This window comes from Pleurodeles waltl, chromosome 5 (genome assembly GCF_031143425.1).
Source record: "Pleurodeles waltl isolate 20211129_DDA chromosome 5, aPleWal1.hap1.20221129, whole genome shotgun sequence".
Lineage (NCBI taxonomy): Eukaryota > Metazoa > Chordata > Amphibia > Caudata > Salamandridae > Pleurodeles > Pleurodeles waltl.
Window position 1 is genome coordinate 1,432,153,922 of NC_090444.1, and position 14,540 is coordinate 1,432,168,461.

At 44.3% G+C, this 14,540-nt stretch overlaps 1 protein-coding gene across 1 annotated transcript in view; it reads left to right on the forward strand.

The window, feature by feature from the left end:
• Nucleotides 1–14,540, forward strand: part of LMBRD1 (LMBR1 domain containing 1) — a 360,506-nt gene that overhangs the window by 71,705 nt on the left and 274,261 nt on the right. The window contains exon 5 of the mRNA XM_069235723.1: nt 7,395–7,462. Coding sequence (XP_069091824.1) covers nt 7,395–7,462 — 68 coding nt within the window. The remainder of the gene's footprint in view (nt 1–7,394; nt 7,463–14,540) is intronic.

Consider the following 14,540-nt stretch of genomic DNA (forward strand, 5'->3'; position numbering starts at 1 on the left):
AGCATTTGAATGCGTCCAGTATTGTCAGTGACGTACAGGCCAGATGAGGAACCCACTGTGACAGTAACTATCAATGACAAAAGGTATGCATTCCTTATAGATACAGGACCAACTATATAATGTATTAGAGAAGGAGGTGCCTTCCTCTTTCTGACAGATCAATGAGCATGTAGGGATTCTCTGAGGAAGTTATGAGGGTTCATTTCACTAAACTAGTGGAGAAGAAGTAGGAGGGAGGTATATTGATGGCTGTTTATTGTTCTTTTCAGCTGGCCCAGTTAACTTATTAGGAAGAGAACCTATGGCCAAACTAAAAAGTACTAATCATTTTGAATCTGATGGTACTATGGTTTGTTCTACCCCTGGAGTTTCACCTTCCAAGGTGATGCAGTAACAGTAAATTCCTCAACTGGGGATCAAATCACAGCACGGCCCGTTGATATGGAGGCATTCACAACAGCCGTGTATACAATCACAACAGAGACACCAGAGTTATTGAGAAAGGAGGCTGAGTTCCCTAAATAATTCCTTTTTCGGTAGCATGGGCAAGACTGTTGGATGCCTGACACTGAACTAATATTGTAAATAGAGACCTTAGATGTAACCACACTCTATGGTGCTCTGATAGCCAGTGACTATAATCATGTCTTATGGGCATGTATTATATTCACAGAACCAGGAAAAATGGTTAGAGGAATATTGGATGACCAACTGTTTTGTGATAACAATTCTAAGAAAACAGTTATAGTTGTTCAGAATGACATAATATTGAGGCCTGTATTGAAAGTGAGGACACCCACACCAGCTAGAGCTTTTGATATTGTTAGGGAGGCAAATCTGTCCCATGTATCAGATACTTTATGGACTGAGGGTCCTCATAATGTGGGCCATATTCTTACTACTACACCATTCTGAATTATGTTTAAGGAAGGTTCTATGTTACCTAGAGTGAGACAGTATTCTCTTTCTAAAAAGAAGCAGATGAGGGCATCACCCCTACTATACAAGCATTACTAGAGCAAGGAGTATTTTGCCCTGGAGTGTGTCTTTGTGACACCCGATTTACTCCGTTAAGGAGTCTCAGGGTAACACTTGGTAGATGGTTTAAGACCTGCGCCCCCCTGAATGATGTAGTAGTGCCAGAATTTCCAATTCTATCAGTTCTATCACTGTCTGTCACTTTAAGGACATGAAGGGAACGTTATTGACTGTAACTGTATTGATATGGCTACTCTTCAATAATTGTGTATGGTGACCTCTTGTTGAAAAGGCAGATATAATTGAATTTAAGGCACACAATAAAAATGTATTGGGGTCCCAAATTTCTCTTATTGATAGAAGTATTGTTGATTCCTACCTGCAAGGACACAGCTGAGTTACTGTTGTGGACATCAGATCATATAACCAGCTTCCTTGCATTTCATCCCGCTCTGTGCAAACCTCCCATTTAGGGGTTAATCTAAATATCCTAACAATGACTCTTGTAGGCCTTACCCAGCAGGAGAACAGGCACAAACTATATATATATATATATATATATATATATTTATATATATATATATACATACACACGGTTGTGCTAATTCCTGGAATTAATCTGACAGCTTTGCATGAACATTCCATGAGCCATCAATTTACCTTGCTGCATCATAATCGAAGAAAGAGAACTGTAGAATATTATGGTGCGAGTAATTGGATTGACATTCCTCAGAAGTACTGTTTGTTCAATTATTATTTACTGTTTTGTAATAAAGCATTGTGCGATTCTGTATATAAAAAGCTGTCTGTGCTACAGCAACTTGAGACCGGCTGCCTGCCTGTGTGAGGAGGGTCGATCTCCCTGACGCAACTTTACAGGGCTGTGTTTACATTGCCAAAAAGGAGTTTGTCTTTATTTCTATTTTTTAAAGTTTTGAATTACCCTGCAGCTGATTAAATTTGCAGTACCCACATCAGAAGTTTGTAGACCTGTGTTAGAACAGAAGAGGACTGGACCTGCTGTCTATGAACTGAGAAGAGTTTAGAAGACTGGCCTGCACTCCCTTTTGTACCAAGAACAAAAACGTAGACTTCAAGGATAATAAAGATGACATCCTGAAAAAGGTATAGGGACATTGCAAGCTACAAGGACACAGCAAACTACAAGAGGCCATTTCTTGCAACTGTGTAGTTGACCAGTACCAACTAGACCTGCCCTGGTCCCTGCTGCTGGACTTTGTTGAAGTGGTTTGTGACCCTCACATGCTCTCCCCAGGTCCTGGATCTTTGGCTTGTATCATAGTATATTCCCTTCCCATCATCTCCTGAAACCTGGGACTTAGAAACTTCTCAGCTTCAAGAAACTCAGGAGGACAGGGACCAACCTGCCAAGCCGACCCAACAATGGTGTGCAGCCACTGGGCCAAAGATTCATGTTGATCTCGTTTGGAGCTTCTCCAGTGCAGCAAATCAGATTGGGACCTAGCAGAGAAGGTATACGGCCTGGTGGAGAACTCTTCATCTTTGGCTACCGCCCATTGAAAGAATTGGAGCACCACAAAGTAACTAACTACAAAGGTAGACATCTTCACTTGGTGAAGGTGCCAAAAGTATCCGGTTGGGAGGGACCTTCCTTGGGCGCGAAAATAACATTTCTCTCCTGCTCGGAGCTTTCCTGCCAAAATTCAGAAGCTCACTGGGACCTCATTCACCAACTGTCTGACATTGCGTAGTCCTCTTCGGCAACTGCCTCCTGCCTTGCCCTGCTTAGGAATTTTGACCTTCATTCCAGAAACTGTCTGAAGGTAAAACTGTTGATCGAGTTGAACCTGGTTTCTGTAACCAGCCATGCTCCACCAGTGGAGCATGGCTGTTGGACCTTGCCCTTTTTGCATTGCAGTTTCATCCCCAGACTTTTTGCCTCCTCCTCCTATTTTTTCTGACCTCTTGCTGTTGGCTCTAGGACTCTGGGCAGTTTATCACTGCTGATCAGTGCTAAAGTGTAGGTGCTTTCCCTTCTAAAGTTTGTATGATTAGCTTATACCTAATTGGCACATTTAATTTATCTGTAAGTCCCTTGTACAATGGTATCCCTATACCCAGGGCCTGTAAATTAAATGCTACTAGTGGGCCTGCAGCGCTGCTTGCGCCACCCACAGAAGTAGTCTTTCAAACCTGTCTCAGGCCTGCTTGCGCAGGGCCTGCATCCGCAGTTTACTGCCACAGGGACCTGGCATGTACATTCCCTTGCCAGGCACAGAACTCCCTTTTTTACTACATGTAAGTCACCCATAAGGTAGGCTCTAGCTAGCCATATGGGCAGGGTGCTAAGTATGTAGAAGGCAGGTGCCTGATTGCGTGGCCTGTCCTGGTAGTGACAAACAGCCTATTTGGTTTCTCACTGCTGTGAGTGCTGCCTAATCATAGGATGGCTTTGGAAATGCCCTGCCTTATGTCTAGGGGGTATTGTCTGATTTATGAGGGGTAGCGTAGGCATATTTGGCATGGTTGTAATGGTAGTGAGAAATGCTGCTTCAGGAGTAGGTGGATTCTTTATTATCATTACAGAAATGCAACTTCTAGAAAGTGAGCATTTTTCTGTAGCTATAAAACTAGTGTTTTTGCAGTTGGACTTCAATCCACGTCTGGGCAGATTGACAGTTGGGCTTTGTGCATACTTTTCAGACAGCCTGTACACAGGGAGGGTGGAGGTGTCACAGAGGTGCATTTGCATCTTGAATGGTCTTCCTGGGCTGAGAGAAGGGGAGACAGGGCACACTTGCATCTGTAAAAAGCTGTGCCCTGGCCTCACACCAAGGGCTCGCTTACCCCCCAACGGATGTTTGGAGCCTGTGCTGGAGGAGAGAGAGGGGACACTCCCAGAACCAGTTGTAACTGGTTGGAACCACCTCTCCCCTTCTTTGTTAAACATTTGCAAAACTGAGTACAAGTACAGGGAATTTTTCCCCACAATTTGGAGACACTCTGAACATGCTTATAACTGGACACAGAACGCTGCTGGAGGGACTCACGAGGGGCCTCCTTGAACTGCTGCTGCTATGCTGACTTGTGACCTGCTTGGTCAATTGGAGGAACTGTCACTATCTGCATCCCCTTTGTGCTGACCTGTTGCTGGGCTCTGTGTGCCCTGTGCTCCATCATTTGTGTCTCCCAGGGGCTGGGCGCTGTGGTCCCTGCCACAGTCTGCTTCAAGCGCAGGAGAAGCGCTTCATTTTAACTGCAAAGTGCCTGGAGAGAGCTCTGTCTTAATAGTCCTAAAGCGCCTTGAGAGTGCTTCTGTTTCAAAATTGCTTTGTGCTTTGGAAGCACTTCTGCTTCAGTGCCTGGAGGGACAATTCCCCGCTGCGACTTGGTGGCTTGTGGGGTGAAGCATGGTCTGTGCGCTTCAGCAGTGAAAAAATCACTGCAGTGACTTGGGTGTTTGTGGAAACCTGAGTGCGTCAAGAGCATGCACCCTGAAGTGCCCCCGGGGCATGAGTGAATCAGAGAAGGGAGCAGGAGCCCTCCCAGTGGTGCCCCTGGGGCGCGTGAGGCCCTCCAGAGGCGCCCCGGGCACAAGCAGGCACTCAGTTCTGGTGCCTTTCACCACCAGGCTTGTGTGCAACCGGAGACGCACGGTCTCCCCCCGACTACAGGGAAATGGTGCGCGGTGCCACCAGAGAAGCAGAACACAGGGCAAGGGTGAATTCCCCCCAAATCCCCCCCAGTCCCTGCAGTAGGAGCATGAGGCTCCAAATGTTGCATAGTACCTGTGGGGTTTGCGGCCAGGAGGGAAGCCTCATTGGAGGCTACGCACTCCACCGGGCCCTTTTCTTGCTGTTCCTCTGTAGACCCCCTCCCCATCTCCCCCACCTAGGAGTGCCAATCATGGCCCCCGGGGGTGGGGCCTGCAGAGACCGTGGGCACACTGGTTTGGGCGTGGTCCCCAGGAGGGGGCCCCTGTAAAAGAGTGGAGGGAGTGCTTGCCACCCCCCATCCCCCAACCATAAAACGGCCCCCATTTTGCACTGAGGATTGCGGGGTCCCCACATTTATCTTAATGGCACTAGTGGTGCCTTGCACATGAAAAGACAGGCACTTTTGAATGGACATGTACTTTGCTATTGTTCCTTGTATGGGCATTCTGGGCCTGTTATGTTAACTTGTTTCTTTTATGATGTGCCATATATTTGCTATTGTTTCTTTCATGGGCATTCTATGCTAATATGTTTTTATGACTTGCCATATGTTTTCTAATGTTTCTGGTATGTGCATTTATGACACTGTTATGACAAGTGCATTTCTATAGTAATGTTTTCCTGACTACTGCTTATGTTGCAGAATAATAAGTAACCTGTGTGTTATGTGTGACTACTGCTGATTTCTGCAGGGTAACAGTATTATGTAACGTTCTGACAACTGCTTGGGTAGCAGGATATTACTGATATGTACAATACAGTTTCTTTTTTTGTTTAACTTGGTTTTGTGTTTCCTTTGTGGTGGTGACAGTGCGTCACATGTGTCGTGTGTGTTGTCCAAACGCTTTACACATTGCTTCTGGGATAATCCTGACTGCTCGTGTCAGGCTACCAAGGGGGTGAGCAGGGTGTAGCTCGGACGTGTAACTCCTTTGCCCTGAATAGTGCGGGTGGGTTCTGTCTGGACAAGGCGCATACCCTAGCCAACCAGAAACCCCATTTCTAACAATGGTTGGTCACAGAAGCCAAGTTCAACTTGGTCAACTGTGTTGGTCTTAACTTATGCCTAGGTACTGGTGAAGCTCAACAAGATAACTGCAGTTGGTGCTTAATGCTTTTTGGCATTATTTTTGTATTTACATTTAAAAAATAATAACTCCTGTTTCCTTATTGTTTTTTTGATGTAATTGTATTGATTAACATTCACAATATTTTCCTAAATTTGTTTTGGAATTTTCTTGTGTTGTGCTTTACCTTTATTACTGTTAGTTACTGCATAAATACTTTACTCATTGCGTCGAAGCTAAGACTGTCTGTGCCATAACTTCCTGACGGTTGAGCTCAGGTTTATTTACTGAATTTAGGTGTTCATCCTGACACGTTTTGTTGTTATTTCTTGAGATGGGTATTCACCCCCATCATCTATTAATCCAGTTTATTACAGTGGGCAGTATACAAATTGCCAGTGTGCATTGCTGTGAATTATGGAAACTGACAATGTGCTCAACTTTGCATAATGAAAATTGTCAGCATAGACAAGTGAGAAAACCTGTGCATTATTTTTCCTTCCAGGGCTTTCTGGTATCATAAAAGGGTAATGCAACATTAACTGGCAGGAGCTATTTGAATACCTTCTCTTTGTCAAAGGTGTATTCCTTAATTTGTATGGAGGCATTATCTGGTTTACCAGCCTTACTTCATTACAGAATGTTGCCTTTGTATGAACCAGGCGTACTTCATTACAGAATGTTGCCCTTGCATGAACCAGCCATGAATTAGGTACAGAATATTCAGACTGCCAACAAAATAGTCACAAAACGGTTTGTATATTCCTGGGGTCTTTTGAGTTGGCCAAGAGCATTTCTGCTGACTCTCCCAGGAGGCCTAATTGACGTGGGATGAGTTTCATTGCACCCTTATTTTGGTTTTTTATAGCAGTGAAGTTCTGGTCTTTGCCAAGTCTCAAGTCAAACTAGGAACTTGCTCACACAAAATCTATCTCTGGTCAGACAGCAGTGGTATTTTTCAGTGAACCTTTGTACCTGTATGGTGCAGGAGGCCTTTTGCAACGGTATTTGCAATTAAATTGGGAAGTGGGTTTCTTTACCCCCCCTCCACTCAAAAAGAATGGCTGATGCCACTCCTCAGGTACCTTGATTGAGATCGCTGCACTGTGCATCTGCACAGCAGATCATGCCTCCAGTCTCATACAGTTACCTGATGCGTTTTGGCCCCAGCTTTCTTAGTGTCTCCTCATCTGGTATTGAGGATGAATACTGCCCAGAATAGGAACTTGAGAAAGTAGTCCAGAGATGAGAAAAAGTTGAGAGACACATCATATAGTTAATTCTGTTGGAGACATCAATAAATTCGATCCCTAAATTAACCCAGTTTTTTCACTTTAAGGTTCAACATTTTACTATGGGTTAGTTGGTCTGTGATTTGCTCTGCTGCCAAAATCTATTATTAGTGTCCATCTTGAACTCTCTAGTTGCTCATTATTGGTAAAATTTGATTATTCCTGAGAATGTACTATGGTTTAGTTGGACTGTGATTTGCTCTGCTGCCAAAATCTATTATTAGTGTCCATCATGAACTCTGTAGTTGCTCCTTATTGGTAAAATTTGATTATTCCTGAGAATGTACCTAAAGCTTGTTTGCAATAATTGCTTGGGGAAAAAACATTCTATTGACCTTTTTTTCTATTTCTCCAAACAGCAAATTAAAAATGCACTGAAGTACACATTTGGATTCATGGTGGTGTGTTCAGGTCTTCTTCTGATTGGGTACGTATGTATAGACCGTATTAACGTTTTTGGCCATAATCTCTTCCAGAAAGATGATGTGCTAGGAAAAACATTTAGCAGAGACACAAGGGGAATAAAGAGAAAGAAAAAGACGCTGGCAAAGCTTAAAATGCATAGCTCTTGTGGTCTTTATCAGCACATTAAGCAAAAGGTAGCATAAATGTAAGTTTTTATCATGTCCATATTACTCACAAAAGAGGCAACTGATAAGAGATTTCTAGCCACAGATTCCTTGCTTTAGAATATTCCCAGGCTTCAAACTGGATGTGGAACTTTTTGAGTGGTACCTCTGCTCACTGGTAGGTGGTGTTGATTGGCTCTGCATCTTCTTTTTCCGCACCAGATTAATGTGCGAGGTGCCCATATAGGCACAACCCTAGTGCACTGACATGAGTTTTTTTCTTTCCACACCATCAGCGTACATTTAAATAGAGCTACCTCAGTCCAATTTTTGGGTTATTTTATAATGTTTTGTCGATCCTTTTGACTTTTTGCTCCTAGTGTGCACATAGGGATATATCTTAAAGCCCTTTGGTTCCTGTCACATGCAGATGTCTGTGAGAGACCCCCACCTGGTTTGCCTATGGTGCTTGGAGCCATGTTATGGCCCCAAGGCCTGCCCCAACTGTCAAGCTGTGAAGCTCTTGGTCTCCTGACACCAGTTGAGACTGCAACCCTCCAGGAAGGATGAGACCGTGATTAACTCTCATACTAACCTGGACGCTATTGAGTGTTCGAAGTAGGCACTAAGGAATTTTAGCAGGAACCACAGATAAAAAGAGAACCTTGCTTTTCTCTAAGCAATGTATCCAAAGGAACTTGGAGGGATGGAAAATAACAATGTGGATGAATGGAAAAATGGGTAAATAATGAAGCGGCAAGCAGAACAGCCATGCAACTAAGAGAAATCATTGCCAGGTAGCTTCCTAACTGAGAAGAGGGTTTAAATACTCACCCTGTTTATGTCAAACTGCCAGTACCGAAAAGCTAGTTAGCAGTGTAGTACATTGTCCCAAACCTCCACAGCCCAGTCTTTGAAAAGTTTCCATTTCCTTCCAATGCCACATGTGGCTGAGTGTTCACAAATATGTTTCATGCATGATCTTGATACCATCAACCAAGCCTTCATTCTAAAATCACTATTTTCATAATGAACAGCAAATAAAGATATACTGCTATGCACAGGGTTCCTGCACTTCATCTTCACTTTTGGGTTGATCATAAGATCAGATCATGGGGGAACTTAGCAGAAACTGCCACACACTCCTGCGAGCTGTAATTAAAGATCTCCATCATAACCTCACATGCAATATGCTTTATGGCCTTCCATACCAACTGTTAGAAATTGTGTCTGTAGTTTGCAGAGGTATGCACCTAGTTCAAGTAGGGACCTCAACACAACTTAAATTATCTCGTGTTCACCCTCGGGTAGCTTGCACAGAGCAAGCAGGCTTAAATTAAAAAGCAATGTGTAAAGTATTTGTGCAATAAGTCATACAGTAGCACCGTGAAAACACCACAAAAAGTACTCCATGTCAGTTTAGAAAAATAGATCATATTTATCTGAATTATAACAAATCCATAATGACAAAAAATCCAATATGCGCAAGTCAAGATAACACTTTTTAGAAATGTAGGTAAGTCTTAATCCGTAGAAATCAATGGTTGTATCTTTTTAGCACAAAGGACCTGGGATGAGTAAAAAATAACAGAGAGGGCCACAGAGGAGGTAATGCATCAGAAAGTAAAGCAACGCATTGATTTTTTTTCCAGCGCAATCAATTGTGAGGGAAGGCAAAGTCCTTCCAGCAGAGTCAGGGAGCAGCAGGCATTAGGGCAACAAGCAGGAGAGCAGTCTTTCCAGAAGAGCAGTACAGATGAGTCCTTTTGGCAGCATGGCAGTCCTTCTGACAGACTCCAGTTGTAGGTCCAGAACTGTCTTACTTGGGGGTGTCACAGACCCAGTATATATACACAAATGTGCCTTTGAATTGGAGGATTCATGAAAGAGTGGTTTTGAAGTGCACCAGTTCCCCTTTCACCCCAGTCCTGTGCGCGAGGAGATCTGTGGCGGGTTATCAGTCCTTTGTGTGAGGTCAGGCACTAGGCTTTGAAGTGTAAGTGCGCGCCCTTCCACCCTTCCTGCCCAAGAAGACCCATCAGAATGCAGATGAGTGCAGATGCAGCTGAATGTCCTGTGTTTATGGCTGTCTGGGTGGAATGCACAAGGGGTGCTGTCAACCAGCACAGACGAGATGTCGATAGGACACAGGCTGTAAGGTACCGAGAGCACTAAGTACAGAGAAATGCCTAGTTTCTCAAAGTGGCATTTTTAAAATAGTAAGGCTAAATCCAACTTCACCACTAAGCAGGATTTCTCACTACCATTCCAACCATACCACGCATGACAATGCTACTCCTTGTAGATCAGAAATTACCACTTAAAAGCACGTAGGGAAATTACCAATGCTGGCCAATGAGAGGAGCAGGCTTCACAATAGTGAACAACGATTTTGGGAGTTTTTGACTACCAGGACATGTAAAACTTACAAGTGCATGTCCTGCTTTTACTTACATAGTACCCTGTTCTATGGGATACCTAGGGCCTACGTTAAGGGTGACATATGTAATAAAAGGGGAGTTCAAGGCTTGGCAAGTAATTTTGAGTTCAAGGTTGAAGTGGCAGTGAAACTGCACACACAGGCCGTGTAATGGCAGGCCAGAGACATGGTTAATGGATACTTATGTGGGTGGCACAATCAGTGCTGCAAGCCCACTAGTAACATTTAATGTATATGCCCTGGGTGCATATAGTGCACTTTACAAGGGACTTATAGGTACATTAAATATGCCAATTGGGTAGGAGCTAATGTTACCATGTTTAGGGGAGAGAGCACAAACACAAGCACGGGTCAGCAGTGGTAAAGTGTGCAGAGTCCTAAAACCAGCAAAATACAAGATCAGAAAAATGGAGGGAGGCATGCAAAAAGTTGGGGGGAGACACTCGAAGGCTGTCAGGTCTAACACCAACTGATACCAAAATTTAATGTAGGACGCCTCTTAGCACCTGCTTGATTCCTGCAGATCATTAGTGACAAGGAAAATTGTTTACAGAGCACATGTCAAAATATATTGGAGATAAACAGAGGAAAATATCCTACTTACGTAAATGCCTACCTGCACACCCTTTCCAATAAAATGAAGAACTACTGTTAACTAAATTAGGTTGAAGTAAACCAAGCTGTATCAAAGATAATTACATTTGTCTGTTTAAATAAAAAAAAAAAAAAGCATATATAGAAGGTGGGTACCCTGCTACTCCAACTGTATAAATAACTTTACTTTTTTTTATTTGTTTTTAAATGAATCACTTTTCATTTTTAATCACTAACACATTTTTCTCAAAATGTCATTGTAACTCTACCCCTTCTTTTCTATATTAAATATTATGGAGTTGAATTATTATACTTTACCCTAATACTATCCTTTGCACATATTGCATACATGCTACTAATTCCGATTCAGGCAAGAGACTCCTGATTTCTTGAGCCAAACAATTGCTTTATTTTGGCTGTCTTCGGTTTGAAATTGTTTTTGCTTCATCAGAAGTCAATGAGGGAAATTAATTGTCACAATATTGTGTTTTTTTAAATCTCCCACTTTCCTCTTCTAAAATGCGGCCATCTATGGTAATGTATTTAAATTAAATGTATTTTAAATAGTTATTTTCCTAACTCTAAAATCTGCCTGACGTTAATAGTAATTTGTTGGTATAGGAAACCCTCTGCATGTTGACAGACCTACACCCCTGGCCTTGAGTGGCCAAGCTCTATGGTCATATAGATCCATGGTACTTTGGTAATGGGCGAACACGGATCAGGTTTGTGCACCATGATCTTGTCATGTCAAAATTGTAATGTGGTTTTGCTAGACCAGGAGAGCCACATCAAGTGCTACCCTCATAATGGTAGCAGGCTCCTGCCTTTACCAAGAGTTAAGCGAATGAGCACGATGGTGGCATAATACCAGTTTTGTGTTTGATAGTGATCAGTATTATGAACAGGTAATTTTACCTCTGTCACTGGAGTGGTGCTTACTGGCCCCCTTGTGTGAAGTTCCTGTGTATATAACTTAACCTTGGCCTACATGATGAATGGATGTAGTGTTGGATAGTGCATAATACTTGCACATGCTTGTTGAGCTGTATACGTGCCTGTGCATGGTTCATAACAGGGAGGCCTGTGGATTCCATTTTGCAAGACCAGGTTCAGAAAAGGCTATTGAAGGTGAGGACTGCGACCCCCAGACGTGTATTGCTAACATTGCTGACGACTGGATTGGGACCAAAAACACTGAAGGAAAGGAAGTAGAGCATCCTCAGTTCACATCAAAGGTCTCTTTGATACCAGGAGGAAGAGTCACTGGTCAGTCGGGCCTGAGATCATTGTCAGGGAAATGGTGGGTTTGACAAATTTGGTTTTAGGTTGACAGGGGTGTGAGCCCTAGTCAAGCAGCTACCACAATCCTTTTCAGGGTGTGGCACAAGTAAATCACAAATTAACCTGTGTTCCCTGTGTCCCCCACAGGCTGTCAGTGTTGCTGGGTGAAGAGATGGGCAGGCAGCTGCTCATTCTGAATTTGGATGCGTGCTGGCCCATTCACAGTTGCAAAGAGCCCAGAAGCTTGAGCCACACCAAGAGTCCAGGGCCTGAGAGGCACCACTTGGGAGTCATAAACCGGTGTCAGGTAGGTTTAGGAACTAGTTTGGTAACCTTTTATGGTTCTTAGGCTCAGATCATGAGGCCAGCAGACTAGTCCTTGAAACCACTTTGGAGTCCTGGGTTCAAGATGAAGTTGCAGGTCTAGTTTTCCTTCTCTGGGCAAGAGGGCAGCAGCTAAGCACAAGAGGTCAGCATTTCCTGCAGAGTGGCTGTCCTTGCAGCAGAACTTCAGTCCTTTTTCCTGGCAGAGTACCCACAGGTCCAGAAGCGTACTGAAGAGTTGGTGTCTTATGTTCAGTATTTATACCTGTTTGTTCCTTTGAAGTGGGGACAAGCTTCTAGAGGTTTCCCAGCCATTCTCCCTTTCTTGCCCTGGCTCCAGACTAGCTACAGGGGGTTTACAGCCCTCTGTGTCAGGACAGGACATAGTCTATTCAGGTGTAAGTGGGGCTGAACCCAGCTCCTTCCTCTTATCCTGCTAGTGATGGCCCATCCAAATACACCTGAGCTCCCTATTGTGTGTGGCTGTCTAGGAGGAATACACAAGGCTCAACGGTAAGCCATTCCCAGTCATGTGGCCAGATACATGCTACAAACACTAAATGGCCAAGGCAAGAAAACTGCCAACTTTCTAAAAGTGGCATTTTCAGATTTGCAGTTTAAAATCCGACTTTATCATGAGTTAGGATTTTAAATTGTGATTCCAAGACTGATTATCTGTTCCCATGCGGGAATTGCACTTATAAAATGTAATGTTATTTTATGGGAGACAGGCCTTGCTGTAGTAAAAAAACTAATTTAAAGGTTTTTCACTACCATGACATGTAAAACTCAAAAGTACATGTTGATTGGTTTAAATACATTGCACCCTGCCCTCTGGGTGGTCTAGGACCTACTCTGGGAGTCACTTATATGTATTAAAATGGAAGGTTTGAGCCTAGCAAAAGGTTTATTATTTATTATTTATTTATTAAAACTGCTTGCACACAGGCTGCAGTTGCAGGCATAAGATGGCTTCTTAAGTGGGTAGCACAATCATTGCTATAGATCCAATAGTAGTATTTAAATTATAGGCCCTGGGCACACATAGTGCCACTTTACTAGGAACTTGTAAATACATTAACTAAGCCAATTGTGTATAAGCCAGTGTTAGCATGTTTAGATGAGAGAACACAAGCACTTTAGCACTTGTTAGCAGTGCTAAAATGCATAGAGTCCTAAGGCCAGCTGAGGTAATTGAAAATGGAGGAGGAAGATAAAAACTTTAGCGAAAGACCGCCCTAAGGCTGACATGCCTAACAGTAGGTCTGATAAGGTTGGCCTTGTAATAATAGGGAAGGCCTAGGCCTTTGGACCTCCATGAGGCATATTTTGGTGTAGACTGACACCTAGACATGATCCCCGGTTACTCCCTTGGTCTGTGTTATGGGTCAATCAGAATTGGAGCAACTCCTGCTGTGGCGGGCTCTCTTGGACGAAGTACAGGGCAGAGGAGAGTGCACTTCAGTAAAGCTGACTTCTTAGCCCACACCCCAAATTTCAAAGGATCAGGCACTAAATCAAATATTAGTCTGGATTTGCACTCTAAAGGTGGGAGAACGAGTCCCACACTTTCTTCAACAACCCTGTCCATCAGGGGAGAGGATCATTAAGACGTCTAACTGCTGGAACTAGGATTAGACACTAGGATCTGTTAGCCCTCTGCTGGCTGAGGTGCCATCACCCAGAATGCAAATCCTAAGCCTGGAGCACTAGCTTCCAGCAGGCAGGTCGCTCCTCGCGCCGCCGCCCCACGCCGCCTCCACTTTACTGGTTTGTACCTTTTTTTTGTTCATAGCCTCCGTCCGTTTCTTCTATCACAAATCCCTGCCACTGCGTCCCTGCGGCCCCTCCGCCCTCCCCCCCACCTCTTCTCTTTTTTCCCGCCGCCGCTGAACCTTGAGGCCCCGCCCCCCTAGCCTTTCCATTCGCCCAGCCCTCCCTCCTCCCAGCTGCCACGCCATCCTACCTCCCCTTTTATGCCAGCCACGGCACAGACGTGCCGCTGGCGCGCCAAAGGCAAGCCCGTCTGCGCCCGTCCGCGCCTCGACCCCACCCAGTGCCACTCCCCCTGGCCCGCAAGGCCCCCACACCTCCCCATGCCTCTATACTGCCAGCAATCCCCACGCCCTCAATCCAGGATGCCCCTCCACCTGCTTCCTGTCCTCCCCAAAGAACACCAAGGGACCTTTCTCCTGACAAGCCTGCCGCTTCACCTCCAACCTAAAGCACCACAACAGACCTGCTGACAACCACCTCAGCTGCATCCTACTCAACACCCGTTCCATCCACAAACA